The 27,791-nt window shown below is 39.3% G+C and overlaps 1 protein-coding gene across 2 annotated transcripts; it reads left to right on the forward strand.

Annotated features, from left to right (window-relative positions):
• Positions 1 to 806: 806 nt before the first annotated feature.
• On the forward strand, positions 807 to 27,564 carry LOC120299215 (protein mono-ADP-ribosyltransferase PARP14-like). Of its 2 annotated transcripts, XM_039323799.1 has the most exons (17): positions 807 to 1,368; positions 2,034 to 2,173; positions 2,276 to 2,309; positions 3,313 to 3,570; positions 5,907 to 6,143; positions 9,202 to 11,456; positions 12,206 to 12,442; positions 13,986 to 14,207; positions 15,185 to 15,260; positions 17,117 to 17,239; positions 17,473 to 17,535; positions 19,029 to 19,196; positions 21,218 to 21,421; positions 21,518 to 22,126; positions 23,936 to 24,081; positions 25,746 to 25,920; positions 26,830 to 27,564. In XM_039323799.1, exons 1-17 carry the CDS (start codon positions 1,179 to 1,181, stop codon positions 27,114 to 27,116), a joined length of 5,424 nt encoding a protein of 1,807 aa, XP_039179733.1. In that variant the 5' UTR covers positions 807 to 1,178; the 3' UTR covers positions 27,117 to 27,564. The 2 variants fall into 2 exon arrangements, with proteins under 2 accessions (XP_039179733.1, XP_039179734.1); XM_039323800.1 differs by lacking the exon at positions 12,206 to 12,442.
• Positions 27,565 to 27,791: the final 227 nt, after the last annotated feature.

A 27,791-nucleotide genomic window follows, 5' to 3' on the forward strand; every position in this document is an offset into this window, starting at 1 on the left:
ATATGGGATGTATTTTATCAATGGCTGGACAAATGGGGTAGAGATTAGGAATTTAATGTGCATTATTAAGTAAAACAAATGTACCCAGACAATACGTTGTTCACTAAGCACTTATGAATTGTAAATGTAGAAAACTAATAAAATATTATTAAAAAAAGAAAAGGACGGAGTCAGGTTCAGTGAAAAGTGGTTCATATATTGAAATGATTGTTCTTTAATCTATTCTGTGTAAACTTTAAATGTGACAAAGGCATGTTATTTCACTGCCCAAATTGACTTATTTGTTTGAAAAGTGTTTCCAAAGGACCCTAAGGCCTAAGCCTTTGATCAAAAGCAGCCATATGCATGGACATTCCTTTGGGTGAACCAGTGGACCCGTCCAACACTGATGGAGGTCTCTTCCACCCAAAGAAAAATGCTTGATGCGTGAGTAAGCAGGCTCTCCTGCTTTGGAAAGATCAGACAGGAGAACCAAGTTCTAAACTTTCAAGCACTTCAGAAGTCAACCGAAGGGGACTTTGGGGAAGGGTCTATATATGGAAAGACCTGACCATAGGAAGAAACCTGATGCCTTCCTGCCTGCCTTCCTTCGGAGGGGATAATAGTCCGGGGAATGCACCAGTTGACCCTGGTAACTGCTATCGGGACAGATCATCTGACCCACATTTGGTGCCAAACGGAACGAACGGAACAATTTCTTCTGCTGCTTCGTTTCAGGAGTCAGTGAACAAAACTCGGAAGAATGCAGCGGAGCAGTTTCTGAGCTAAGCATTAACAAGGAGGAAAAGGAAGGGAAGGGGGAGGAATCGAAGCAAATAACGGAGAAAGGAATGAAAAATAAAAACCTAACGGTTTTCTTTTAATCGACGCGCCTTCGCGATTTATTTTTTTAAAGGCTTTTTTCAACCCTCCCCAATGTCAAAGGTAGAGGGAGTTATCACAGATTTGCAAAATCTGTTTTGGAAGAAAAGAAGGAGAAAACGGGCGAGGAGAGCGCTCGAAATAACTCTAAAGAAATATGATCCACAAAGGCCAAATACCCAGCTGCCGCCTTGTCACTTCTATTTCGCGAGGACCACATGTTAAAATAAATTTTGGGAATCCCGTGTAGTGGAAAACGAAAGTGAAAATGCTACACGGTCAGCCTGATTCGAAGAGTTTTTCCGTTATCCCAGAAGATGGCAGAGAGAGCAAGGATGTGCCCCTTTCCTGTGCTGGTGCAGGGAGCCTGGGGGAGCCCCGATCCCCCCAAAATTTTGAGAAATAAAATCCTCCTCTACTTCCAAAGCCGGAAAAAATCGGGAGGTGGAGAATGCGAGATCCAGAAGCAAGGGGGGCAGATCTTGGTTTGCTTTGCCCAGGAGGAAGGTAAAGGAAGCGTCTTATTCTCTCTCGGTGGGGTTGCTTGGGAATTTTCACTCCCCCCCTTTTTTTCTCGTTCGCTGTAGGAGCGACGGGTACGACGTGAGTAAGAAGGGGAGGCTGGAATTCTGGTTTTCAGGATCGCAGTGTCGGTTTTGCTACGTTAAACACGGTTCTTCCTCCTCTTACGTCTCGGCTTGCTGCAGAAGTTGTAACGGAAATTAAGCTTTTAGTGGAAAAAGTCGCTTATTTGCCCACCTCACGGGCCTTTCCACTCTTCTACTCCCCAATCTCTCCAAAGCAGTTTGAAAACTTTTATCTTCAGATCTCCAAATTTTGGAATGCTGATCACGAGATCTAAAGATTACTACCCTTTGGCATTGAATAGTTTTTTTTTTTAAGTCCAGATCTGGAAGTACCATCCTCCTCAAGCCTAATATTTAACTGGTCATTTAAAATTTGTAAAATTGTTTAAACAAATTAACAAAATTCTAGCCTTAGACTAAAAATGCACTTCTTAGTTGTACTGATGTAGGAAAGGTAGGGAGAGAAAAGGTTGCTGAACTAACCAATATTAAGCATGATGGCACAAAGGTTGCATTTGCTGCCTCTTTGCTTTTGTAAGTATAGATATTCTAATGTAATGTAATGTATATATTTTTGTGACACAGTGAGGCAAAGAGTTCTCTCCCAGAAGATCCATGAGTTTGATGTGGAAGGAAGAGGAACACTAAAGCTGGAAGTCTCCCTGTATGAAGCAACAGACCCAGATAAAGATAATGCAGCTAAGGAGGAAATAATTCCTGGGAAGGTAACATTAACCTCATAGATTTCATATTTTTGAAGAGAGATCAACGGAAGTTCCAGGCAGTACATTCTCATGCTAATGTTCCCCTCCTCTTTTTATTTTTAGGCTCTGAGTGAAGAAGGCCAAGCAAAAGAGAAGGGTAAATCAAAGTTTTAAACATTGAGACAATTTTACTTTGGTACCAAGGGAAATTTTGGAGATGGAAGCAGTTGCTGATGAAACAGGTTTTTGGTTTTTACATGCCAGTTCCATGATAGTATAAGGAGCAGATAATCTACCAGGGCAGATGTTTTACAGCGTTCTAGACTTTGAAAAGTATAGAAAACAGTAACTCAAAGATTCTAATTCTTCTGAGTTTTGTTGTTTGGAGCTTGTTGGCATAAAGAAGAAGGCAAGAAAAGTGCGACAGGGTTCAAGATTCATACTATTAGAATGCAGTATGCATAAAGTGACTATAGAGAAAAATGGCCCATTCAGAATATTAGCATATATAATTTCCCAGCGATGGTGAAAGATGTAAGAGAAAAGGAAGGTCCTTTCCCAAACAATGCATAGCCAACCTCTAGAATTTTTCTACTTCAAAATGTGTGTGCAGCCACTGACTTGAGTTGCTTTACAGGAGATTCAATAAATTCAGCATTTACTTTGATGAATCATTGTGGACTGCTGTAGATACAGCTTTTTAGTTGCCAGTAAGCATGGGTAGAATTGAGTTAAAATCTCCTATGTCAATACTGAATTATGATAATTAAGCTGGGATGTTTGAAAAAGAATACCCTGGCATTTAAAAATAAAAATAAATGTAACTTCAGTAAAGTGAATATAATTTTAAAGTAGTGTGATATTAATTTTTTCATGCTGCCTTTTTAGACATAGTTCAGGACAGCAAACATGCCTAATTCTTTTGCCCCCACAGCAATCATCTGTGGTGGGCTGGGCTGAGAAAAAGGGATTGGCCCAAAATCACCGAGTCAGCTTTCACGCCTAAGGGAGAGCTAGAAGTCACAGTCTTTGCTGGTTTCTGGGCCAGCCGCTTAGCCACTGTTCCAAACTGCTCCCTAGTATATTTAAGTAATTTAAAAATATAAGCCAACCCTGTCCAGCTGAATCTTTTTATTTATTCCTCTTTTTTAAAAAATTAGAAGTACAAGACTGCCAAACAAAGAATGATACCCTAAGAAGTGGGCCAGCTGAGGAAGCTCCACACGCTGAGAAGGATATTCTTGACTATCCTCAAAGATCTTCACAAGTAGTCCTTGAAAATGTTGAAGAAAATATCCACCCGGACACATTAACGCTACTGGTGGATAACATCAGTGCTCTTTCGGGAGATAGTACCTTCCATATTGAACAGATAAATGAGAAGAAGGCTGCAGTGATAACCTTTCAGCAAAGCACTGGTAAGATCTCTAAGCTCATTGCTCAGATGTTTAATATTTGGAGAATCTTATTGTGTACGATACCATTTCCTAGTCGAGCATGTTTCTGATACCTTGGACTTCAATCCCTGTCACCTATAGTCATTTGGGGGATCACAAGAACTTGAACCCCACAAATCTATGAGAGTTCTGAATCCTATATTGAAATGGCTGAAATAAAGGACATGTATCCTGAGTGTGGGAAAGGATGATAGGGAAACCACAAAAAGTCTTAAATAAAACTTGCTAAAAATGCTTATTGCCATCTGAATATGGGCATGGATATTTTGGTACTTTATCTGTTGTTAAACAAACAGCTGCATTTTCCACTGAGGGAACCAAGTAAAGTATAAAAGCATGCTGAAGAAGTTGTTCAGGGTCTTTCCAGCCTTATAGGAGGACCAACCTTTGTCCAGAACTGAATAAACACGTGACTCAGAGAGAGTTGGACTCCGCCTCTTTGTCTGTGCTGGACCAGACTTAGTGCTCCTGTTTAACAGGAGCACCATATCCCTTATAATTTTTTCTCAGATCTGTCGCTTAATTTTTTTGTCTTTAACTCCCACCACTGCTAACCAGTTTTTTCCCTGGCAAGTTCTAATGAAAATTAAGGGTCCAGAACATCTTCTGGAGGCACTGAAGCTGAAGAACATTTCCATATTACCTAGGCATTTGTTCATGTCTCAATTGTTTCTAGAAACTTGGTGAAATGCGAGCTCTTCTGTTCCCATACTTGCAGATTCCGAAATGCTGCTTAATCTACTCTTCCTAATTTCAAAATGGTACTTCAAAAATTATTTCATTCATATAAGCAGCAGTCAGTAACCCTGCATAACGCTTTTCTATCCTTCACATGGGAGGGGGGGGCTATGTTCTGGATTCTTTTTACATTGCTAAGCCATGTGAGTGATGGCTAAAGGAAAGTGTTAAAGGTAACTTGCTGCCATGAGATCATTTGGCCATCTACTTAGTAGATGTGTTTCTCATAGGTAGATAAGAAAATAGGAACTACCTTTTTATGCCAGAAAACCACCTACTAATTCTAAAGAAGAATTAATGCCAGATGCTCTTCCTCCCTTTTTTAAAAGACATGCATAATTAAGGAGATACTATTCATCACTACTGTTTTCCAGTTCCACTGTACTGGGAGTTCTTAGTCTATGATCTGGGGTCAAAATTCTGACAGCCATGGGTCCCTTGTGGTCACATGATTGTATTTTGGACAAGTGGTCTCCATTGCAGTATCCCAGGGTTACGTGATCGCGATCTATGACATTTTTGCTGAAAACCAACCTTTCTTGCAAAAAATGGTTTATAGTGAACAATGGATTTGCTTAATGACTGCAGCAGTCACTTGACAATCAGAATGGTTCTCTTAATGACCATAACAAAAAGGATTGTAAAATTGGGTCAGACATGACTTACTACCATAATGGGAAGGCTTTATAATAGTTCTAAGCTGAGGAGTACCTATACTATCTGCTAAAATTTATTTGATTAACCTCTCCCCCCTTTTTCTCAAAAATGCATTCAGTTCCATACAAAACTTCCTGATCTGAGCACACAGGTTGCTTTTAATCTGCTATGAATTTCCTGGGTGAAAGTGATATGTCTTCCCAGGTATTGTCAATTCTGGGAGAATGGGAGCCATCTGCAAACTCAGCTCTTGGTGACTACATTGATACCTCCAAGTACTATTCTTGACAATAGTATGGAAGTAGTTCACTTTGACTTTTTTCAACCTGAGGTATTCCCTGGAAGTATCCTGTCCAAATAACAACCTGATATTTTGGGGGGATTGGCCAGGGTTTACGAAAACATAAAGATAACATTGATCTGTTGAAACATTGTACAGATAGTCCTTGTCTTACAACAGTTCATTTAGTAACATTCAAAGTTAAAAATGGCACTGCAAAAATGACTTATGACGGGTTTTCACATGACCATTGCCACATTCCCCCTTGTCATGTGATCAAAATTCAGATGCTCGGCTTTTGACTCATTTATGAGGCTGAAATGTCCCAAGGTCAGGTGATCAATCACCTTTTGCAACCTTCTGACAAGCAACATCAATGGGGAAGCCTGATTTGCTTAACAACCATGTTACTAACAACTGCAGTGATTCTCTTAACAGTTGTGGCAAGAAAGATTGTTAATGGGGCAAAATTCACAACTGTCTCAGCAACATAAATTTTGGGCTCAATTGTGTTTGTTAGTTGAGAGCTACCTATAATTGAATCTTTAAACTCTGTCTGTTTTCACATGTGTGCACAGAAATGGAAAGCACATATTTAAGATCTGCTGACTTCTATTTTTAGCAGCTGAAAATTTTCTCAAGCAATGTGCCAAGAACAGCAGATTCCAGCAGTATAGATTTACAGCCAGACCTCTCGAATTGACTAATGTAATCAAAGTTGAGAATATTCCAGCTGCAACATCCAGTGAATTCCTAACTCTCTACTTTGAAAGTCCAAAACATGGAGGAGGGCAGGTGTCCGATATTCAGATGTTCCCTACAGAAGATTCAGCTCTGGTTAAATTTGGTGATTCTCAAGGTAATTGTTCTATTTTTACACAAAAGGAGTTTGCTACTGCTTGGCTAGAAATCAAAAACTGATGTGGGAAGTTTGGGCACATAACAGCATTGGGCTTGATGTGTGCATATCAATAGAATTTCAAATGGCAAAATTAACAGAAAAGACACAGTAGCAGCAGCCTAAAACCCATTATTACATCACAAGACAAAGATTGGAGCTTGTGAGACAGACAATGTGATTTTGTTGGCCTTTGCTTTACTCCCTGGATGATTTGCAGCGTAAAGAAATGAGCTTGAATGCTAATGAAAAACCATGGATGACATGAGGTTCTCAAGATGTTGAAAGCACATAATGGGACTTTTAAATCTGGCGATGTGCTGGCACTCAGAACAGCCAGAGCCAATTTGAAAAGGGCCATAAAAAGAGCAAAGCAAGTCCATTATCAGAAAAGTTCAGAACTTTTTTAGGACCCAACAAACCCCTGGTGTATGTAGCAAGGTATCCAGGCATTACATACGACTAGCAAGTGGCTCCACTGTGTGGTAAAGGTGACACAGACTTTTTAAATGAGCTGAACACATTTTTGGGTATCAAATAGCATCCCTGCGAGGAAAGCTGTGCCCCATCCTGACGAGCAAGTGCTTAGCTTTGATGTTGCCTCTGTCTGGAGAACATTTGGAAAGCAGCAGGCCCAGATAATATCCCTGGTCATGTTCTTAGGGAATATGCAGACAAGTTGACTTGTGTTCTTACGGATACTTTCAGCCTTTCACTGCAGCGGAGAGTGATCCCATTGTGTTTTAAAATGGCCATTATTTTGCCGATGCCAAAAAAGTCTACAATTATGGGTCTCAATGATTACGGTCAAGTTGTACTTACATCCATCATTATGAAATGTTTTGTGAGGCTGATAAAAGAAATTATGTATCCAACCTCCCTCCAGCATTTAAGTTGCTTCAGTTTGCTTACCGTCTAAATTGCTCTACAGAGGATGGTATTTTTTCTGTTCTCCATCTGAACTTGGGCACTTAGAGGAAAGAATGCTGATTGTCGACTTCAGTTTGGCATTTAATATAATCATTCCTCACATCTAGTAGACAAACTGGGCCTTTTAGGCTTCAATATCCCTTTGTGCAACTGGATTCTTGATTTTCTTATTGATAGGCTCCAGTATGTGCAAATTGGGACTAATATTTCTAACACCATTTTCCTGAGCACAGGTCCTCCTCAGGGCTGTGTCCTAAGTCTGCTGTTGTTCATCCTTTTGACCCAAGACTGTTGTGCTAGGTTTGCCACCAAATGACACAACAGTGGTGGGCCTTATTCAAGAGGGCAATGAGGGTGCTTATTGCAAGGAAGTAGAGGGTTGGTGAACTGATGTAACAAAAACAGCTTCATTTTAAACGTAGGAAAAACTAAGGAGATCATTGTCAATTTCAGAAAAGGCAGGCATAGCCACACACCTCTGTGCATTAATGATTCACTTGTGGAGGTGGTTAGCAGCATCAAGTTTCTGGATGTACAGCTAACAAGTAGGTTAGCTTGGTCTGTCAGCAGTAAGACACTGGTGAAGTGGGCACAACAGTGTCTGCATTTTCTGCATCGTATGAGAAAAGTACATCTATATTTAATTGGTAAGGACATTTCCCCTGTCCTTACCACTTTCTATAGAGCAGGGGTGTCAAACTGCCAGCCCATGGGCCGGACGTGTCATCGGGAAGCCATGCCCACCCCATTGCCGGCAATGGCGAAAAAGCTCCGATACGTTGCGCGACGTCACGTGATGTCACGAGTTTGACATGTCTGCTATAGAGGGATGATTGAAAGCATCCTGTCATATTGCATTATTGTCTGGTTTGGAAGCATCACTGCTTCAGATAGGAAGACAGTGCAGAGAGTGTTAAAGATGGCGGAAAAGACTACTGGTACTTCACTTACTTCCATCCAAGATATGGTATATAAGTGATGCTTGAGCAAGATCTGCAAGATTGTCTGGGACGCTATACATCCTCTTAATGACTTGTTTTCCTTGTTAGGTTCTGGGAGGAGGGTTTGTGGTATCCGAAGGAGAACATCCAGATTCAGTCAGTTTTGTTCCATATAGTATCGACCTTGTGAACAGTGATTTGTGTGTGTGTGTGTGTGTGTGTGTGTGTGTGTGTGTGTATGTATGTATATGTATGTAGCATGTGTATATGTGTTATGCCTGTGTATGGGTAGTTTTATACTTTTGAGAGCAGGCAACAGAATTTCATTTTTAATGTGGGCCAGTGTGCTCATAGTAAAAATGATAATAAAGATTATCTTACTCATATGGAATTTTATTGCAGAGATGGAGTTGAAAGTTGTTTGCTGAAAGATTTAAGAGTATTATGTGATGAAAGTAAAGTGAGTTTGAGTGATACATGATGGGAAGAAGAATAAATATTCACAGACCTAGGTTAGTATTTTTGTGGAGTCCCATCATGTTTTATTGTGATGGTTATTTGTAATCTAGAATGGTCAAGTTTTTTATGTTTTTAACTTTTTTAATTCTGTATTTGCATTTTGTGAATTGCCCAGAGTAGGCAGCCATAATACATTTAATTGATAATAAATGGTTCAGTTTTGGTCAGAGAATAAAGCAAACTTGTCTGATGTGGATGAAATACGAGGAATACTTGTGGGGACTTAATCCATCAAAGATATATTAGGTAGTTGTGTTTGATGGGAAAATAGAGTGAATGATTGCAAGCTATGCACAAATGACTAAAAACTAGGACAAGTAGAAGATTGTGAATAAAGAGAAAATGTATGGAGAAATATTTAAACTTACAAATGTTGGTAGAAAGATGTAGTTTATTATGACAAATACAGCATATCAGCATTGAGCACATGAATAATACTGGATTTTTTTAAAAAATGCTGAAGAATGCTTAATTGATTTTTAGAAGCTGTGTTCCAAGAAATTTGAAAATTATGTTTGTTTTGTAAGTATTGTACATGTTCACTGCATGGCATCTGAATTGTATCTATTTCTATTGCAACTTCTGATTCAAATTCTCAGTATATTCTATTTTTGTTTGTTTGTTTATAGCTGCCCTGACAGCATTGAAAAAGCAGCACTCATTAAATGGCCAGTCAGTCCTGGTTTATCCATTCTACAGTTCATTGGATACAGTTTTGTATGGAAAGGAGAAGCCACAAATCAAGATGCCGGAATCAATCAATATCCCTTTAGATCCTTATATATGGCAATTTCTACAAGGAAAGTATAAATTAATCCAAGAAATAGAGAAAGAAATGGCCAATTGTTTCTGTGAAGTAATATGGCCCCAGGCAACTTGTGAGCAACCAGAACTCGTACTGTCTCCCTCAGCTATCGTAGCTAAGCAAGGAAAGTCCATAAAAGAACTGGTTAGGTCTTGGAAAGATAAAGTTTCTGAGGAGTTTGCATGCATCCTGTCAAAGTTCGGGACAGTTAAATGCAAAATCATTCCAGAAGCATGGGAGACCCTTGAAAGCAATTTGTTAAAAAATGTATTGGCTGTGCCGGACGACTCCAAAAATTGTGTTACTCTAGCTGGTTTTGCATTCACTGTGGGTAGTGTGGAGAAAGAGTTGAGGGAATATATAGAACATTTGACCAAGGATGCTGAAATAGCCAGGCAAACATTACAGCAAACGTTGTCAATTTCCCCTGTAAAGTATAAACTTTTGCAGCATATCTTGCTACAAGAGAATATCAGTGAGGAAAACACTGGGCTGAAATGGAGTTATGATGCTTCAGCAAAGCAGTTACAACTGAATGGGATACTTACAGAGGTTTACAGAATGAAAAGTGACTTACTAGAGAAGATGGATAGGATAGTGGAGAAAAATGTCGATATTCATCCTTCTATTTTTCAATTCCTACAAAGGGCAGACCCTGTTAAATTGTCATGGAGCCTGTTTACGGCAAATAAAATTAATGCCGCCTATGAACTTACACGTGATTCTATAGCTTTGGTAGGATATTCTCCTGAAGGCCTCTTAAAAGCAGAGGAACAAATAAAGAAATGCTTGAATCATGAATGCATTACATTGAAGGACCAGGAACTCATCCACAGAAAGCAATGGAAAGAACTAATTAAGCATCTTCAGAAGCTAAATAATTCTGTTGAAGAAAGTGTAATAATTGAGGACTGGATTGATTTGGATGGAGTTGCTAAAATTATTGTGGCTGGTTATACAAAAGTTGTAGCAGATGTCTACCAGCAACTTTCTGATTTTGTTGAAAGAAACACCCTCATACAAACAGTAATTCCTGCCAGGTCAGTGGCTATGGTGCAGTTTATAGAGGAGGAAAAACAGAAGGTTTGGTGTGATTTGAACCAGAAAGACCTGATAATTAATTTTGGACTCCTACCAAAACAGAAGAACATTGTCTTGAGTGGACCCAAAATAAAAGTGACAGAGGCAGCAGTGATGGTACAACAAATGCTGTCTTCACTGCACTCTGTGAATGTAGTGTTTGATAAACCTGGGGTGAAAGACTTTTTCAAAAACCAAGAACGTTACTATGTTAACCAAGTGAAAACAGAATTCAACTGTTTGATCAGATTGCAAAGAGATGATGAGAAAAACGAAGGTTCTGTAGAAACTCTACAACACCTTCAAACCAAGGTAGACTTAAAAAATGGTGTGGTGATACAGGTCTGTATGGGAGATCTGACCCGTTATCAAGCTGATGTTGTGGTCAACGCATCAAATGAAGCACTGAAGCACATTGGTGGCCTTGCCAATGCTTTGCTAAAAGCGGCTGGCCCACAGTTGCAAGATGAATGTGATGGTCTCATACAGAAACATGGAGAGCTGAAGCCTGGCTGTGCAGTAATCACAGGAGCTTGGAACTTGCCGTGTAAACAGGTGATTCATGCTGTTGGGCCAAGATGGACCAGTGGCGACAAAGAAAACTGTATACAGCTATTAAAGAAAGCTGTAAGGGAAAGCTTAAAACTGGCAGAAGTATTCAGTCATCGCTCCATAGCTATCCCTGCCATAAGCTCTGGGATTTTTGGATTCCCAATAAAAGAGTGCACTCATTCCATTTTAACAGCCATTAAGGAAACCTTAGAAGAATTTTCTGAGAACAGCAGCTTGAAACAGATTTGCCTAGTAGATATGACCCCCAAAACAGTTCAGGCTTTTTCTGATGCTTTACGCGAAGTGTTTAAAAGTGGACCACCCCAGCCCACATCACTGTCTTCTCGATCAAACAGTCAACTTATGGAGAGTAAAGACGATCTTGTAGTGACTTCTCATGAAGGTCTGAAACTTTTCCTAGAAGAAAAAGGCATCGAAAATGCTACAGTAAGTATTTATATTAGCAGAGGAACTTAAATTATCTTCAATACAGCTAAAACATATTTTTATTCATTTAGAGCCATTTATATTATGCTTCTAAAATGCTGATATTTTGGTACATTGAAGGAGAAATCTTAAAACAAAATTGCATCTGAATATCGTCTTCTCCAATGCCCTGATGGATTTGTTGTGTTAGATTAGAATTAATTGCACATCTTGGAGAAGACTGGAATAGTCTTTTAGTTTTGACAACTTTAAAAGCTCTTGCCTTTGGAGAGAAGACTCTGAACCAGGGATGTGCCGCATGAATAGTAGAAAATTCTACTTTTCACATCCAGGCAAAGGATATGAACTGAATTTCCATGCTCTATTTTGTAGGTTCTGTTAATCGAAAAGGCATGCTTAAACCTTGATAATGGAAGGAAGCACTAGTGATTTCTCTTGTCACTCATCCAACTTCTAGAATGAATAATCCATGCCAAATTGGGAACTAATTCATTATGATATGAGTCATTGGCGATGGAGTTGCAAGAAATTAGCAATCTTTTCCCCATACTGTTCCCATTCCCTGCTGGAATCTCCAGTGAATCAAAGATGTCTCATTTGTTTAAGGACTGTTTTCTCCCTGTGTTACCTTAATAACAGCATCATGGGTCAAAGAATACTCTGTGATATACATACTTAGCTCCTAGTCAGTTAATCTTGTAATACATAAAATCTTCTTGGAAGTAATTTTAACATGGCTTTGATTCCAGACAGATATTATTGTAAGCACTATTGGTGAGGATTTAAAGCTTGGCATAGGCCCACTTTCAAAAGCTGTGCTGCAGAAGGCTGGAGTTGAGCTTCAAAATGAGTTCCATCAAATGGTCCAAGATCAAGGAGCCATAGATAACTGTGTAATTCCAACCCACGGGCATAACCTTGCCTGTCTTTTCTTGTTCCACGTTATAGTTCCACAGTGGGATGCAGGAAAAGGGAATGCAATCAAGGTACTGGTTCATTTTGCTTCCTTGTTTGCTGTAATTGTCTTGGAATGTAATGTTCACGAGTCAAAAAGGATTGTTTTTGACCCTTGTTTATAATCTTATGTCTCTTCATGAAATTAACAATTCAGGTTAAAGAATAGTGGAAGCCGATACTTCCTTTTATGCTCCTTGGCAATATTCAAGGCAGTTTCTTGAGCTTTGCCAATACTTTCTTGGGCATTCTCAATGGCTCTGCTACACTGTTTTGGTTTTAAATCTGTCTTTTTGTATTAATTTGCATTAAAGTTACAAAGCATGTATGCTAAATTGTCCATCTTATTCCTGAATACTTTATATATTTGAAGATAAGCTAAGAATTTTGGGTGCTAAAGTGTACCTAAAAATAAGTTCGGCTTATCTGCAGATGGGTTTATCTATGAGGATATATGATCATATATGAACATATATACAAGGGTAATTCGGAAGTAAACCTCCGTTTGGTTATCAATGACAGACGCAAATACTGAACTTTTATTATACACTTTAGAAAAATACAACATTACACAACTTTTTGACATAATCGCCAATCAAATTGAGGCACTTGTTATGACATTTTACAAGGTTTGAAATTCCTTTTGCAAAAAAATCTCCCACCTGGGAATGAAGCCACCCTGTAACAGCATCATGAACCCATTCGGTGTGTTTTGTGCTCCTCAGAAAGGAGTTTTGGTACCCAACAAGCACAGAACTTGTAGTATCCCAAATTTTCTGTCACTACCTTGTACAAAAACAGTCTGAGAAATTTGGGGAAAGTGTAAAGAAAGTGCAGATATCGTGAACCTATGGACTTCACGGATCTTTTTGTCAATTTCCTGCACGAGTTCATCACTGACTATAGATGGGTGGCCACTTCTTGCCTCATTGTGCACGTCATTTTGTTCATCTTTAAACATGCGACACCATTGACATAGAACACCTTCACTCATCACGTTTGGTCCATAAACATTACACAGTTCGCAATGAATCACAGCTGCAGAAAGTTTTTTCGCACACGGGAATCGTATTACTGCACGCACTTCACATTTGGCGGGATTTTTTATGGCAGGATTCATTTTCAATTGATCTAGCGGACGGGTCAACTGCAACACAACCTTCTCTTTCCACTCCCCACTGCCTACTGAATTACTGTGCAAGGCACCATAGGACGGGCGTCGCTATCTCCGCCTATTTCTCACACATGCTCAAACGGAGGTTTATTTCCAAACTGCCCTCGTGCTTGTGAATAAGCCCATTGTGTATAAACTAATCTTCAAATTTTTAATTAAAATACCATAACAAATTTGGAACAGCTTATCCATGGGTGACATATTTTCCATTGTATTTTTGTTAAAAATTTTGACAGTTGACTTATCTGCTTAGCTCTCCATGTTTTTCATATCCCTGTCTTTATGTATGAATGATGTTGATCTGTGCACACCTCTTGTCTATTCTGGCTCCTAAATTAAGATTTGTTTTAATATTGGGCCTTTTAAAGCATGAATGTGAAATATTATTTTATATTTTACAGAAACTTCAAAATATTATGAGGAAATGTCTAGAGAGGACTGAAATGTTATCATTAAAGTCAATCTCATTCCCAGCCATTGGGAGTGGAGGTTTTAATTTTCCAAATTCTGAGGTGGCTAAATGTATGTTTAAGGAAATACTTACATTCAGTAGAAAGAAGAATTTCAAGTCCCTTCAGAAAGTTCATGTTCTCCTACATCCAAAAGATAAAGACAATATAAAGGTAATGTTACTTTTCTTCTAAATAAGAAATTGCCGTTTGTTTTTAAGAAACCTCAAACTTTACCTCGCAAAAAAAATGGTAAATGTCCAGCTAATAATTACAAAATAATTACAGCAGCAGCCAAGCTGGATTGTTGGATGGGCATCTACTTTCCCAGATACATTCAAAGGTGGTCCACATATCTTTCAAACTTACAAAATGATTTGCTTGATTTTGACTAAATTAATTAATTAATACATTCATTTTTATCCCACCTTTACTATTTTTGTAAATAACTTAAGGCGACAAATATCCAACACACTTTCCTTGTCCTATTTTCCACATAACAACAACCATGTGGACTGAGAGAGAGAGAGACTGGTCCAAAATAACCAGGGTAATTTTTCATGGCTAAGATGGGAGTTGAACTGATGGTCTCCTGGTTTCTAGCCATTACACCAAACTGGCTCTCTTACCAAACTTAATGTTTTGTTTTGTTAAGGTTTGTGACATAATATATTCAAACCCAGCCAAATGTGATTTATCCTTTTAACCATGTTTAAACATTCTATGGAATAGTGCACATATCACTCTGATCCTATTTGGCTGTATCTTTACTCATCCAATCAATCATCTCTTCTGCTTAAAGATGAGCATCGGTGATGTCTTTCAAGACAGTCAAATTAAGCAGTTACCCACAGCCCCATGGTTTTGGCAGGGTGGTGGTGGAGCAATTTTGCCATAACGTTAGTAAATTTTAGTAAAAATATAAAGTTAACACCTTGCTGGCTTCCCCCTATTCAGGAAGCTATTTTACTGACGATGTTGGATGCACCTATTTTTAATATAAACGCTCATTGTATCAATGGGAGTCCAGTGACACTGTCCTTCAAATTTGCAAGTCCACTACCCTCAGTGCCATTATTGAAACTTTGTAAAAATTGTTCCATGGTGTTATTGTTCCTTTTTTATATAGTTTTGGATTCTTTCCCCCCCAGGCATTTACAGAGGTTTTTCGATCTGGGATTGATGGTGTTTTCCAGGCTGCGCCACCGAGCAATAAAGAAATGGCAGGTAATGGGTGGGCTCAGTTGGGTGGGCTTTGCTTCTTTCTCCACCTTTTTCTTATTATGAGTTCCAGAACTATATTAGGTCCAACTGGGATGTAACATGAGTTATATGTGGACAGGCCTTCCTTTAAATAATATCAGTAATAGCTACTAGAACAGCGGTTCTCAACCTGTGGGTCGCAACCCCATTTGGGGTTGAACGACCATTTCACGGGGATCGCCAAACAATGCATTCCACCATTTTTTCCCCCTTTTCCTTAGCTGTGCTACTCCCTTTTATTCTATTAGCTTTTGAAAGCCAATAGAATAGACTCTCTTGAATAGAGTCTAATTTTATTGGCTTTCAAAAGCCAATAGGAATTGTCCAGGCTGTCTCTGCCCTGCTGAGCCCGCCAAAAGCCCCAGTCTGCAAACGGTGCTGCAAGTTGTCTGCAGCAAAGACGAGCTGTCTGGAAGTTTCCACCCCTCCCTGCTGAGCAACTACTAAAAATGTAAGTAAAAGAGGGCCAGGGGTGGGAGGTGGGAGGCCGGTGGGCGCAGGGAGGATTGCTGGTGCGCGTGGGGCCCAGCAGGTGCCTTACCTCCCTTGGGCTGGGCCAGCTGGTGGCCCAGCCGGTGGTCGCCCTGCGCTGTCGCTGACCCTTGCCAGCTAGGCCTCAGCCAGTGCAAGGGGCGGCACCACGCATGCGCGGCTCTCCCGGGCAGGGAAAGTCCTCGACTTACGACCGGTTGGGTAGTCCTCGACTTATCACCGGTTGGGGGTCACGGCATTAAAAAGGTTGAGAACCACTAGAAGAATGGAGGGACTACATTTTCAGAAGATGTTTTATACCAGGGGTCTTCAACCTCTGGCCCATGGCCCACTACTGGGCTTTGGCCCATTTGGAACCAGGCTGTGGAAATGGCAGGTGAGCGCGTGCGCCCATGCGCCCATCCCTCACACATAGTCATTCCCTCTCCCTCTGCCAGTCTGCAAAGCCGGAAAGGCTGGAGATCTTCTGTTTTATACTTTCTTTCAGAATGGCTATGACTTCATGTGCAAAGCCATAGCATGATTTGGTTGGTTTGGGTAGTTAATGCACTGTACAAGTACAGCCATTATTGTTTCTGAATCATAGCTTAGTATGATTTATTTATTTATTTGTATCCTGCCTTTATTATTTTTAAAAATTTCTCAAGGAGGCAAACTCCTCCTCTTTTCCCAACAACAACAATCCTGTGAGGTGAGTTAGGCTGAGAGAGAGTGACTGGCCCAAAGTCACCCAGTTGACTTTCATGTCTCAGGTGGAACTTGAATTCACAGCCTCCCACTTTGTAGCCTGGTGCCTTAACCACTAGACCAAACTTATGAAGCACAAACCAGAGTAGAATACCTTGTTCAGCAAATCCTTGATGATTATAATGTTTCTCTGAATTATTTCAGCATATGAATGAGCCACATTTTTTTCCTCTTGGAAATGTCCTTCATCAGGCAAAGAACTGTTCTAGTGAGGTGCATGCAGTTTCAGTGGTCACCTTTTTGGGGGCACCTCTATTAAAAATTTCGGGATATTTGCTAGATCTTGATCATAGATTTTCTAATTTCACTCTTTGGTGGTCATGGAAAAATCGGCAGAGTGGAGTAGCATCTTAGATGTTCAAGGTGCCACTTTTAAGAGTAGCATTTCCCAGATGTACAGACCTTATTCCCTTGGATACAGAAAAAGAAAATGATTTTATTTACTGGATCTTGAAATAGGTGTTTATATCTTTTAGAAAGAATAGGAGGATAGTGCTCAGTCCAGGGATATCAGTGCTATAACTCAATCATACTGCTTCTTTTCTCAATCACATTTTTCTTTGGATCCCTTTCTACTTCAGCTTTAGGGAGTAATGAAATGCAGATTGGATCCATTACCTTCCAGTCAGTGATAGGAGATATTATAAAGGAAAACACAGATGTCATTGTGAATGTGACCAATGAAAACTTCACATCCAAATCAGGTATTGAATTTCAAATGACTATCTTCTGAACATCCTAATAAGTTGAGTGCTCATTCTTGGTGAGACAAAAAGCTATCTGGATATGCAAAAGTCTATTTGCACGTGTATGAATGAATGACAGTGAAAATGAAGATTCATTGAAATAACTGAGGAATTTAAACTATTTTCTTGTAACCAGAGATATTCGTTGTTTACTTTCGTACATATTCCTCCCCTTTTTCATATCTTTACAGGTGTCTCCAAAGCAATTTTGGAAGCTGCAGGACCTGAAATTGAAGCAGAATGTGTAAAACTTGGTAAGGTGCAACAAGAAGTCCCATTGGGTTAGGTAATAGAGGATTTGGCAGAATTCAGTTGCCAAATATAGTTTGCTTGGTATTTCCTAGATTATTTAATGATAGTTCTGAATACATTCGTCAGTACTACTCTGCAAGTTAGTTGTTGTTGTTGTTGTAAAGAAAGATCTATGAATCAGCAGGAGGCAACGTGCTGATGAAAAAGAGATAAATTTTACCTGGATCCAGTTAGGAAGCCAGACACAAATGTACACATTTATTTTTCAGTAGTATATGGGTTGCAGCAGGTGGGGTTTAGTTAAAAACTAAATTTGGAAACCTTTTTTCCCATTTAGTTCCTTTTAGAGTATTGGGAATTGTAATCCCAACATGTTTGGGCTGGGGAAAGAGGCTGTGTTTGGTTATTAGAGAGAAGCCTGCCTGGAAAAAAGCCATTTGGAGATTTGTGATCATCTAACTCAGGGGTGTCAAAACTCAATTTCATTGAGGGCCACATCAGCATTATGGTTGCCCTCAAAGGGCAGTTGCTGTCCCTTCTCTCCCTCAGGTTTGCCCCACAGAATCCTATCCTATCCTATCCTATCCTATCCTATCCTATCCTATCCTATCCTATCCTATCCCCTTCTGTCCCTCAGGCTTGCCCCACAGAAGCCTCTCCTATCCTATCCCCTTCTCTCTCCTCCTCACTCCTGCTCCTTCCTGCCAAAACCCTCCTTTTATATTCTGGAGTTGTACTTGCCAATCCTGGGGTCTCGGTAGAGCCCTAGAAACACTGCAGCTTCAGCTGACTCTCCCCTAGACCTCTCTGGCACTGCCACCGCTTCAGCTCACCCTCCCCCACATATACTCAATCACCTCCTCCTACTAGTCTGCTTGTGGGCCAGATCTAAACACATCACGGTCCGGATCTGGCTCAAGTGCCTTGAGTTTGACATGTCTGATCTAACTGAAGAGAGAGATGCAGATTTAAGCAATGCCGAAAAATTGGGTATTCTTTACTTTTCTCTGCATGTTCCAAAGCAGGCTGTATTTCTACAATTTGACTTTAAAAAGAACACCCAATTTTTCGGCAATGAGGTGGCGCAGCAGTTAGAGTGCAGTACTGCAGGCCACTTTAGCTGACTGTGTTCAGCAGGTCAGCGGTTCAAATCTCAGCGGCTCAAGGTTGACTCAGCCTTCCATCCTTCCAGGGTAGGTAAAATGAGGACCCAGATTGTTGGGGGCAATGTAAATATATATACATTGCTTACTGGTGTACACCGCTTAGAGAGTGCTTGCACTTAAAGCGGTATATAAGTCTCATAAATAAATAAATAAATAAATAAAATGTGCCAAAAATGTCTTTGCAGTAGGCAAAAAGGGCGAGCAGTTGTCAGAGTTTATAGCTGGTGCTCTCTGTTAAGAAATGTGCACATAGATACCTCCACTGAACGTAGTACGCTGTATGCCAAGGATATAGTTCATGGAGAAGTTATCATTTTCATTTTTTCCAGCCTCTCAGCCTCACAATGGATTTGTAACTACACGGAATGGCAAACTAAGCTGTAAAAAAATTATCCACCTGGCTCCTTGCTCCAGCATCAAAACTCTGGTCTCCAAAGTTCTTCAGGAATGTGAAGCAAAACAGTATGCCTCTGTAGCCTTCCCTGTAATTGGAACAGGTTTGTATTCCCCCCTCCCCCTCCCAGATAATCATGTGTGCTTTTCCAGAATAAAGCTTTCATTAAGGAGGAGCCTATGTCCTAAATCCTAGTGACAGTCTCCTAAATTAGCTCATGGGTAGAAAATGTGAACTGTTGCTCATATGGACAAATTTCAGTGTTCTATGTTTGAATATGACAAAGGAGATGAAATTCCCCTATATTCCCATCCTCAAAATGAAGTAGGATCCATCTCTGACCTTCTGTTTTGTTACAGTTGACTTCTTAATTTCTCCTTCATGACTTCCATTCATTTGCAGACAGCAGCCCCCTTGGTGTGTTTAGGACTCTTAGGGAATAATAGAGCTGTAGGCTATACTTAGAAGTTGAAATAACATCCTAGACCTAGAAGAATGCAATGGCAAACTCTTCATGTATTACTCTTAAGAAAACTTCGTGAAGGTGTCCATGAAATCCTTGGGAGCTCAAGCTTGGCTTGGATGGATTTTGACTTGCCTTTGTTGTTGTCTTCATCCTGCTTTCAGGCTTTTATCTTAGATCTAAAGTAAATAACCATGGTCTATTACTCCTTTTCTTGTGATCTTTTGAACCCAGACTCAGCACATCATAGGCAAACTGAGAGGGAACAGAGGAGAAAATGATGATGTATATATACATCATGATACAAAGGGATGGTTTGCGTTAGATATGTGATAGCATCATGAAATGTATTGTTAACATTTCATGTCATTACAGATTGTTTTGGATCATGCTGCATAACATCCTTATCTGAGAAGTTTAATTGTTGAAAATCAGCTTCATTCTTTACATGGACAGCACAGTAATTCAGCTGCACAAATTCTATACTGTAATTCACTTAACACATTTAAGAAACAATAGGGGGTAAAACTAGCATGGTAAACAAAAGCCCAAACAGAGAAGTCTCTAGAGAAGAAAAAAATATCCCACAGATTTGCATGCAGTTTCCAGACCAGGGGTGTATGTTGAATCTGGAGATTCTTTTAGAATAACAAAAAATATGTGCAAAGATGTTGCAACATGTTCTCTACCTCTTGCATATAATTATATAATAAATAATAATAATAATAACAATAAAGTTGGAAGGGACCTTGGAGGTCATCTAGTCCAGTCCCATTCAGGCATTTGGCTGTCCAGTCTCTTCTTAAAAACTTCTGGAGGCAGGTTGTTCCACTGGTTAATTGTTCTAACTGTCAGGAAGTTTCTCCTTAGTTCTAGGTTGTTTCTCTCCTTGATATATATGTTTGTGCAGTATCAGTGCACATATAAAAGGGGTGGATTGGGGATTGCAATCCAGATTTCAACATTTTCCCCAAGTAGACCTCCATTGTCCCCACATTTTGAATCCAAACACTCATGATGTATCAATTTCCTAGATCTCATCCTGAAAACTATTAAAACTGAGGTCCTGACTACAAAAGACTCATGTAGATCTATGGAGGGACCTTTTTTTGAGGGTACTGACAGTTGACTGACCATTATAAACTTTTCCATGGGCAAAGTGTGAAAATAGCTGGTTCTTTAGGCAAGCATCCCTCATCAGGAAATGGTGGCTGAAGAATTCTGGAAGTTGGAAGTCCACAAGTCTTATGCCAAGTTTGGAGACTCCCTGCTCTAAAGGCTAAGCTTGACACCAGTGATGAAAGAAAGGCAAGAAGTAAATTAAATTCATGGTACATACCATTCTATAAGGGAAGTAGGCAATATTCTGCATGACTGATTGGCTGTTTTAAAAATGCACATCTTGATTTGTGACAATATACGAGGGTAATGCTATATAGCAAATGTTAGCAACTCACGTAAAGTACCAGTGGCCTTCCAAATGTAAGATTCTTGCATATCCTTTAATCATAATTTAAATGACCAGCAGTTAGGGATGATGAGAATTGTAGTCTGATATCTGAAAAGGCATGACTTGCCCATCCTTGCTTTGAGTCTCTCATTATAATAAATACTAACAATAAGTATATTTTGTTGGGTTTTCTCTGTTGTATCTGATACAGGTCAGAGACAAAGGAGTGCTGATAAAGCAGCTGATGATATTATCAGTGCAGTTGCTGACTTTGCAGGAAAACAGTTGCCTCGATACTTGAAACTTGTTAAAGTTGTTGTTTTTCAGCCACATATGCAAAAGTCATTTTCCACCATTTTGAAAAATAAAGGTCAGACATTGCCCACTTCCGAATCTGGGTTTTCTAAGATTAAAGGCAAGTTTAAAGTAGTGAATTCATTTACTGTGAATGTTCTTCTCCATTTTTTTCCCTCTTGAGTGTGCACTTACAGAATTTCCTTTTTGCTTACAGCATTTCTAACTGATACGAAGTCACCTGCTAAAAAGAAAAGTTTTATAGTGTTGGAAAAGAAGATTGAAATATCATCTTTTGAGATATGTGGTGAAAACTGGAAAAAAGTGGAAGAGGCTGAAGCCTGGCTAAGGAAATTGATTTTCAAGGAACAGACAGAAAATCTCATTGTTGATGACTCGATAGACACGTTTGCTGATGCCGAAATCAAGAGACTGAATGACCTCCAGAAAAGATTGAATATTGCCATTCATCTGAACAAGACGGAGTCTCCTCCTTTTATTTTGGTATCTGGAATCCCCCGGGATGTCCTCACTGCTTTCACAGAAATTCAGAACCTACTAAAAACACTTAAAGCTGACCAAGAAAAGAAATCCAAGGCAGAACTTGTTAAAGTTTTGGTTGAGTGGCAGTATTGTGCAAACGGAAATGTCTTTCTACCTTTTGATACATTAAGTAACCTTGATTTAGAAGATGCTAAAATCATCAAAAAAGGACAAATTCAGGTCCAAATTCAGGGACAGAAGTACACAGCCAACCTGAACAAGATGTGTGTTGTAGATAACCAAGGAAAAAGTATGAAAATTAAACGTGTTGGAAAGGATGAAGGTAATGAACATCTTAAATAACTGAGGTTGGATTAGTGGCTAGATTATTGCTTTGGTCACCTGTCAAAAATCTCCCCATGCTTTAAAAAGGGTGCCAGTGGGGTAGGACAAGGGTACAAGACAGATGAATGTGGGTGTATCACATGGAATTTATTTTAAATTAAAGTGAACAGACCATTTGTATGATTGGTATCAAAACACGACTGTCAATTCCATACTGGATGTGCAAGGCTTGTTCATGTGTAGAGCAGGTGTTCCATGTGTTCATTTTCCAGCCAGAATTTTAGGCTTGTTTTCACTATTTGGTAGGAACTGGCACTACAGTATTCCTTTGCCCAAAGTGAAGGAATCAGTGAATAAGTTGATACAATGCTTGTGACTTCCACCGTGTCTGGAGACATCGTTCTTGGCCCATATCAGGCTTCCTTCTCCATCTGAATTTGAAGATTTTTAACTTTTTTCTTTAAAAAGAATAAGAATCAATGGGAAGGTGATATATCTTCCAGACTCTAGAATCATCTTTATTTGCGAGAATATTTAAATTTCATTGTAAGTAGTTGAGGCATATTTGTAGTATAAAAAAATGGGGACAGGCTGACAGCATCTCTATCGGAGTAGAGGGTTGTTGAATATGTCCTTTGAAATTGAATATGTCCACTATGATAGCCAGTTTCTGAAAACTTCTGTAATGTTCGCAAAAATCTAAATTATCTTAATTGGTTAATATATTAAGTGACCAAAAACAATTTCTTACTCTAGAAATTGCTCTTGAAACATGATGCCCAAGAAGTACTCTAAAAAACATTTGCAATTTGTAAATTGCTCTACTAAGGAGAACATAAATGTCCAAGTCTATCAATAGTGCTTCTTTGGAAGTTAAGTAGAAAAAAAGGAAAGGTTGTTAGTTATTGGAGGAAAAGAGTAAACAGAAACATAGTTTATGTGGGAGCAAAATGAAAAGATGGAAATAGTTATTTAGAAATAGCAATAGCACTTAGACTTACATACCGCTTCATAGTGCTTTACAGCCCTTTCTAAGCGGTTTACAGAGTCAGCATATTGCACTTGACAGTCTGGGTCCTCACTTTTCTGACCTTGGAATGATGCAAGGCTGAGTCAACCTTGAACTGTTCAGACTTGAACTGGAGTGAGCAGTGAGTTAGCCTGCAGTACTGCATTCTAACCACTGCACCACCATGGTTCTTAAGACTCCTGATACTTAGTTTGTGAGTGCTGATGGGACAGTTGTGATGATGAAAGATAATTGTTCTGTGCAGAGTTGTCAAACCACGGTAAAGATTTTAACAATAAATGTAATTGTCAAAGTTCCGACTGACGAACCCAACAAAATAAGCACAGCGACATGATCCAATCTCTAATGCAAAACTTTATTGAGTACAGCATTTTGGCACAGATAAATGGAAAACCAGCTCTGGTTATTTGGCACCAAAATCAGTATATTAAAACTATAGAACCTTCCCTCCTCCTAATAGGGCAGGTCACATTGTCCAATAAAGTGTCAGACAATTATTATGAGAACAAGTCTTCAGTTCTCCGTAAACAATTCTTGAGCACCTTGGTTCTCACTGCCTAGCAGCTTGGCACCTGCAGTCCACTTTCCATGCCACCCTCCCCCGAGTCTGTAGGCAAGCTAAGAAGCAGTAATTGTTGAAGCAGCATAAGCATTCTTTGCAGCTTGACAGTAATGCACAAGGGGAGATAATTGCAAATTCTATTGATTTCAAACTTATGCACAGTGCTGTTTTCTGGTGGGTTATGTCACTATTTTAACAAAATGTTTATTTTTCAGGCAAACTATTAGAACATCTTCCTGAACATTGGGAAGATATGAAAGGAAATCATGTCAAACTGGTTCCACTACAGCCCACAGCAGGAGAATATAAGAACATTGTAAAAATATTCCAGATTGGCTGCCCTACGTTCACAATTGAAAAGGTGACATTTGATCTGAATTTAAGGAAGCAAATAACCCCAACACACCTTCCTTCTATTTTCGCCACAACCATCACCCTGTGAGGTGGGTTATGGCTGAGAAAGAGTGACCGGCCCAAAGATCACCCAGCTGAAAAGGGCCCCTTTTGTGTTCTACAACTTTATATCCCATACAACACCAGTGGACTTCTGTTTTGAATTCTTGAGTAGTGTTGAGCATCAGTGATTGGCTACAGGATTGGCTCAAGAGTTGGTAATACCTTCACATGGGAAAAGAAGTAGGATAATGTGTAACATCCGGAAAATGAGAATATTAAATACATCCTGTATCTATATCACTAGTGTAAAAGTGAGGAAGGAGAAAAGAACTAGAATAGCTAAGAAATATGTCATTGAGTTGAAGTCAGTGTCCATATTCCTTCACAATTTTACAGTCTAAATAAATCCTTTAAACTGAAGGTTAGGTAGTAACAACAGCAATAACACTTCTATACCACTCCATAGTGCTTTACAGTACTCTCTCAGCAGTTTACAATATCAGCATATTGCTCCCAACAGTCTGGGTCCTCCTGTTACTGACTTCAGAAGGATACAAGGCTGAGTCAACTTTGAGCCCTATAAGGATTGAACTCCAGTTTGCCTGCAATACTGCACTTTAACCACTGTGCTACCAGGGGTCCTTAGATAGTGGAGTCTGTATTGTATTAGATCAGGCATATCAAACTGCCAGCCCATGGGCCGGATGCGTCATGCCGAAACCGCACCCACTCCATTGCCAGCAATGGGGAAAAAGTGATACGTCGCGTGATGTCATGTGACGTCACAAGTTTGACATGCCCGTATTAAACTATTGAACTCCTCTCCATGTCCTCCATGGTTCTTGGTCTGCTACATCTACCTGTGAACTGGGTCATAATGCTTAGCAGTCCTTGCTGACACTTTCTCCACCATCAAATGTCTTCTGATCACAAAGCAGCCCAATACTGACAAATGAAACTTGCTGCTGCTGTCTCAGTAATTCCATCTTCCATACTTCCAAGTGGTGGCCATAATAAACCTAGATATACAATGATTGCCTTTGCATATATCTGCTCCATTTTGAATTTAGCAATAGGAAAACATTCCAGGGGGAATATAATTCACTGAACCTTGATGTTCGTGAGGGGCATTTTCTGAAGTTTTACCCAGATATGATAGCAGTGATTTCACTGGTCTTTCCATAATACCGAATAGCCACAAAAGAAATTGCATTTATTTTGCCTGTAGTGAACTTCTGAGGATATTAGGCATACAGCTTCTGAGTACTTTTAATGACTTTTATAGTTATGTTGCTGTTTTTGTTCAAGGTTTTTTTAAAAATTCAACAGTACAGCAGTGACATGGGCAGTTATATAAATTTAATAAATAAAAATAAATAAACACAGTCCCATGCGTATTGAATAAAGACAATGCAGTGGACTTGACCTTTTTGGCGAGAAGTGAACACGTAAGAGACTCTCCTTGCCAATTCTCCATTGTGACCTTTCTTCTCAGATTTTTTATTTCTAATGTTAGCATAGTCACCAAGGGAGAATGATAAAACTCATGGGAGATGAATACAGAGATTGTATGGCAGGGAATGATACTGGTAAATGAATAATAACGTTTTACATTTGCAATCTTTGTAGATTGAAAGGGTACAGAATCCTTACCTCTGGCAAGCCTATCAAGTCAAGAAAAAGCAAATAGATACACAAAATGGGCATGGAAACAATGAGAAGACCCTTTTCCATGGGACTCCCTTTTCCACAGTGGTGCCAATTTACCAGACTGGCTTTAACCGCAGTTATGCTGGAAAGAATGGTAAGATCATTCTAAGCAGATATAAGGGAATATGACATAAAGCACTGAGTTTCAAAGATGTATAAAGATCTTTAAAAAGCAGCCCAATAGCATCTCCTCTCTCCTCACCTCTCCTCCTTGCAAGGCTTAGTAAAGAATCTGATTTAAAAAAAACTAGCAAAAAAAAAGACTTACTGAAAAGAATACACTGTCAAAAGAAAAGTAAAGCTTAAATCCTAAGAGCTTTGTGCTGTCATAATCCTCTTTAAAAGGCAACAAAAACCTATTATAAAACAGCATTTAGAATCAGTGCTGAAAAAATGATAAAAGAGATACATCATAAAAGTATTAAAACTGTCATAAGAGAGAAACTACAAACATCTGCAAACTCTTAGGCACACTGGCCTCTTTCTGGGAGCCGTGCAGACTCAACACACGAAGAGAGGGATCTGACAAACAGCTGCATTTTGACACCGGGAAATGCTGTGAGAAGAGTTTATACACAAGGGTTTTATTTTCTCTCAAGGGAGTCAATAGAATTGTGGCTGCTGAGTGCTCAGCATCTCATTCTGCTTAGTGGATGGATTGTGGGTACAAACGGCAGCAGTATCTTTTTTCAGTTTTGAGAATTGAAAAACCAGGCCATCAGGTCTTTATTTTTCATGAAAGTGGTAGTGGTGACAACTCAGTTTTATATATCTCTGCTTACAATGTATTGTTTGCTCTTCCTAAAATCAGAGGTTTCAGATTCTTTTCCATCAATTTGGTGTGGCTGAATGAACAACACAATTGGTGGCTTTTTTCGAAATACAATTGGCTAGATAATTTTATAATTCATCACTTAAAGCTGAAGTACCAATAGGGGTGTTTTCTATTGTTTATTTTTTCAGTATCTTTTATGTTTTATACCTTTTTTTTTCTTGGTTTCAGCTGCATCAATTGGTAATGGGACCTATTTTGCCATCAGCTCAAATTATTCTGCGCAGGATGTCTTCTCCAAGCCAGATCCAAATGGCAGAAAATATATGTACGTTGCCCGTGTTCTGACTGGAGATTATTGTATTGGAAGACGCGGACAGATTATACCTCCATCCAAAAATAATGGCGGGTTTGACCTATACAACAGTGTAACTGACAGCATGAATCGACCATCAATGTTTGTTATCTTTCACGATGCTCAGGCTTACCCAGAATATCTAATTACTTTTAGAAGATAGGTTAACAGGCAAAACGTGATTTATTTCCCTTTCCTCTCACGTTAAAAGCAAGTAATTTGAATGAATCTTTTTAAAATACTTGTCACTTGAATCTCGATTCAGTATTTAGTTCCTCTCTACAGTGGAAAAGACTAAAATAAGTAAAATCCAATAAGAGGTCAGAAAATGATATTCAAGAGAGGATAGAACATGATGATTTTCTGGATAGAGAATGTATTTGAAGGAAATGATAGAACTAAGTATTGCAATCGTGTAAATGCAATGAAGATATATAGATAATCCTCGACTTAAGGAAGTTTTGAAGTCTACTTAACACTGCTCAGATTTTTAAAGTATCCCTTTCAGTTTCAATGAAAGTTATTTTGTACTTCAAATGAAATAAAACAACGGGTGCTTTTTCTAGCGCAGTGGTTCTCAACCTTTTTAATGCTGTGACCCCATAATACAGTTCCCCATGTTGTGGTGACCCCCAAGTGGGTGTGCCCACCAATAAGAGGGAGTAGGACAGCTAGGGAAAAGGGAAAAAATGGCAGACAGCGTGGTTTGGCGACCCCCGTGAAATGGTCATTTGACCCCAAATGGGGTCCCGACCCACAGGTTGAGAACCACTGTTCTAGCGGAAGACACTGATGCTTAAAACAGTCAAATCAGTGTTTTCTCTTTTTTTTTTTCCTA

This window comes from Crotalus tigris, unplaced genomic scaffold (genome assembly GCF_016545835.1).
Source record: "Crotalus tigris isolate CLP2741 ecotype Arizona unplaced genomic scaffold, ASM1654583v1 scf7180000024282.1769268, whole genome shotgun sequence".
NCBI lineage: Eukaryota > Metazoa > Chordata > Lepidosauria > Squamata > Viperidae > Crotalus > Crotalus tigris.